We start from the raw sequence: 3,699 nt of genomic DNA on the forward strand, positions 1-3,699 counted from the left end.
CCTCTGCCTATAACGACAACACAAAACCGATCTCTATCACCGTGTGTTTTAACAGGGGCCAAGAGGGAGAAAAGAAGCTTTAATCGTTTGGAAAATCCATGGATTCAGGTACGCTACCCTTTCATGATCTGTTTATGATCCTATTTACAGATTTTTACCACTTTTCCCCTAAAAGAATGTTTTTTCCTCCACTAAATGGAAAGAGACATACCTACCTCAGTTATCTTGCAAAGTTAGACGCTGCATTAGTTTGATAAGCCCACTCTAAAAAAATTAGGTGTAGTAGTTTAATAAAAAAATTTACATAAACTTTTCATATTTCTTGTATTAAAACTCGAACATGAGTTGTAAAACATTTCGACTATCGGATCAAAAACCTTTTTTGACCCCCTTCAAAAAAAGGGGTTGGAGATAGTAAACTGATCTTATTGTGTATCACCATGCTGCATGCATTTGATAGACAATGAAATGTGAGATAGCCTTCCTATTTGTGCGGTGTGTGGTCGAGGTTGTCCTTCCTATGTGCAAAGAAGATAGCCTTGTAGCTTTCGCCAAGGAATATTACCAAACAAAACCTTTATGTTTTTCTAAGAATCTTGCTAACGAACTGGTTTCCGTCCCACTTCTTTTCCAATTCCAATGCGAGCATTGGATGCGAGCAAGGCATGCTAAATTTTCTCTAGACCCAAATCACCCCAAGCTAACAGCACAAGGAGGGCTCAGCCTCAGGTTTGTGCATCTCCACCTCTCCTCTCAGCATCGTTATCTCTTCCTCTCTCTCTCGCTCTCTTAAATTTTTCTCTCTAATTTTTTGCATATATCCAAGGAAAATGGAGCATCTCTTCTACCCGACGTCCTTCGACGATTTTCAAGTCACTTTAATAGGCTCTAATTTCTCTATTTATCTGGATAACGTAGCCTTGAAATCCAATGGATAGAAGAAAGTTTGAGAAGCCAGAAGGAATCCGGCCAGTGAAAGCTGCCATCAGCCTGTACGGGGAAAGGATCCAGGGAAGAAAGCCAGACAAGTACAAGACCACCCAGCTCCCACTCAAAGAGGTATTACTTGTCATATAGCTTTGTGCATGTAGCTTGCTTTGAATTTGTCTCAGCTTCTTTTTGCCATACGTTTCCTGTGGACGTGTACCGTTTCATCGATCCAAATGGCTAAATTGAGCTCAAATACGTATCCTGAAGGATTCGCATTCGATAACCGGAGAGCTCCACCGCGCAAAAATGGATATTGGAAGACTGGATGAGAGCAAGAATTTCGCCGAAAAGGAGAAGGCCCGGGCGGAATCCGAGCTGTATAGGGCGAGGAGCAGAGCTAAAGAGTTGGCTCTCCAAATCGAGGAGTCTGATGCCAGAGCAAGGGCGTGGAAACTAGGGCTTCAGTCGCTGAGGAAGGCGGAGTTTGGTGATGGTCGGTATGCTGAAGTGATGCGGGAGCTGGATGCTGCGAAGAAGGAGCTGAGCAGGCTGAAGCTTGACGTGGCCTCTGCTTTAGAAGCAAAGGCTAAAGCTGAGAAGGAAACTGAAGCCTCTCGTTCCAAAGCTAGCTCTTATTCCCGCTCGGTCGAAGAACTAAGAAGGGAGATACGTGAAGCAAATGAAGAGTATGTTCTGGTGGAGCTTGCCCGGATCGAAGCTGAAAGAGAGTTTCGAGAAATAGAAGCTCGGAGAGTGGCTGAAGCTGCTCGGTTTGCGAAGAAGATGGAAGCCGCTGAGAAGAAAATTAAGGATATCCGCGAGGAGATCGATCATGCTGAGGAGCTCGAAATGAAGCTCGAAATGACAAATTCTGATGTCAATGTCTTGCAGAATGAAATGGAGTTGGTTCGAGCAATGGAGAGGAAGCATCAGAAGAATGATTTGTTCGAAGTCATGGATAAGACAATGGAAGAAGAGCCAGAGAGTCGGTCTTTGCTACGATCAGCTGAGGCTGAATTGGAGGCGGCGAGGAAAGAATTAGCTTCCATTAAGGAGGAGGGATTTCAGCTTATGGCTTCCATGGATCTTGTAAGAGAGGAGATGATGCACACTGCTGAAGAAACCAATAGACTAAAGAAACTAGAAATGAAAGCAGATTCTACTGTTCAGCATCTTAATTCCAAGCTTCTGAAAGCCAAGTCTAAGCTGGAGTCTGCCACACGAGCAGATGAGAGGGCTAGAGCAATAGTTTCCAATCTCTCAGCTGCGCTGCAACAACTGCAAGCAGAGGTAGAGTCGGAGAAGAAAGAAAAGGAACAAGTTAGTGAAGAGACAAAAAGTATCGAAATGGAAATTAAGAAGACAGACTTGGACATTAGCTCAGCAGAGGAAAGATTGCAAGCTGCTGTACAAGAGCTGGAAGCAGCTAAAGCATCAGAAGCTGTCGCACTCAAGAAGTTGAGGAGAGCTACTGAAAGAACCATTAAAGCAAGAGCTTCATCGATCCAACACAGCTCTACTATAACTATATCCAAATGTGAGTATGACTATTTGAATCGGCGTGCAGCAGATGCTCATGTTGTTGCCGACAAGAAGGTGGTGGCAGCTCAGGCATGGATCGAAGCGCTGAAGGTTGGAGAGAAGGAGATACTGATGAAGACCGAGCTTGCTAGGAGGGAGACTGAAGAGCTCAAAGCTCTGGTGGAGAAGTCATTGGTTGCTCAGGAGACTCTGGAAGAAGAACAATATAATTGCAGACAGAAAGAGAACGAGGCAGATATTTCTAACTTGCAGCTTGTGGGAGCAACACCAAGGAAATCCCTCAGAGGGAATGGAATACCAGCAGCATCAAGAAGAGCTAAAGTGAGAAGGCTGTCAGCATCATCTGGAATGCGATATACTCGCTCCCCATCTTTTACTGTTAAGAAGAAGAGGAAGGTAATGCCCAGTTTAGCCAAGTTTCTAAGAGGTCGGAAAACTGGAAAGCAAAAGTGAGCTGCAGACTGCATGGTCTGCATCTTGCTGATACTCCTACGCCTGTTGCTGATTTCTGAAAAAATTTTATGCAGCTACTTCCAATGTTTTGTTTTATCCCCCTCTTTATTTTCCTTCTCATCAGTCAACTTATTTGTTTAATACATGGATGACACATATAACCTATACAAAAAAGGAAAAATAATAATATGCTTCTGTAATCATCTGTAATGCATGCGCATGTATAAGTATTATCTGGGTGAAATCTTTTTCCAAATGATAAGCCAAGAAAGATATAAACTCTATCAGAAATTTTTGGTACTTATGGTTATATCTAGTACTCTCATCGATCTCCAAGTACATAGATCATTAAGACCTGCTACTCTGTTGCCTTCTGCTGCACTCTGCAGGTTCTGCATTTGAGTATTTTCTACCTCCTGTTTAATTATAGAGCACCAACATATGTCAAAGCCCTTTTAACAATCTTGAACATTATTCATATGAAGATGCATTCTCGGTCTTCTTATTTTTCAGTTATAGCTTCCATCCATCACAGGGTTAGTGAAGCCAGCACTGTCCAATCTGTCAACAAAGCTTTACACAGCTCCTCCATGCACTGAAAGCACCAAGATGGCTTTGGTGTTTCTCCATGCCAAACACAAACAAGTTATTCTGGTAGAGATATCTGCAATTGCAACAATAGCAAGCTAAAGCAGGCTTTTTAGTATTCATAATTATTCTTTTTATGTTAAACTGCTAGTACCCCTTTAATAATCAATCTGAGACAATGTGTTA

At 42.6% G+C, this 3,699-nt stretch overlaps 1 protein-coding gene across 2 annotated transcripts; it reads left to right on the forward strand.

Annotated features, from left to right (window-relative positions):
• Positions 1 to 557: 557 nt before the first annotated feature.
• On the forward strand, positions 558 to 3,135 carry LOC103721568 (protein PLASTID MOVEMENT IMPAIRED 2). Of its 2 annotated transcripts, none has more exons than XM_026810214.2 (3): positions 558 to 729; positions 827 to 1,059; positions 1,198 to 3,135. In XM_026810214.2, the coding sequence occupies exons 2-3, from the start codon at positions 931 to 933 to the stop codon at positions 2,923 to 2,925; spliced, it is 1,857 nt and encodes a 618-aa protein (XP_026666015.2). In that variant the 5' UTR covers positions 558 to 729; positions 827 to 930; the 3' UTR covers positions 2,926 to 3,135. The 2 variants fall into 2 exon arrangements, with proteins under 2 accessions (XP_026666015.2, XP_008810056.2); XM_008811834.4 differs by having other exon boundaries at positions 919 to 1,059.
• Positions 3,136 to 3,699: the final 564 nt, after the last annotated feature.

This window comes from Phoenix dactylifera, chromosome 4 (genome assembly GCF_009389715.1).
Source record: "Phoenix dactylifera cultivar Barhee BC4 chromosome 4, palm_55x_up_171113_PBpolish2nd_filt_p, whole genome shotgun sequence".
Classification (NCBI taxonomy): Eukaryota; Viridiplantae; Streptophyta; class Magnoliopsida; order Arecales; family Arecaceae; genus Phoenix; species Phoenix dactylifera.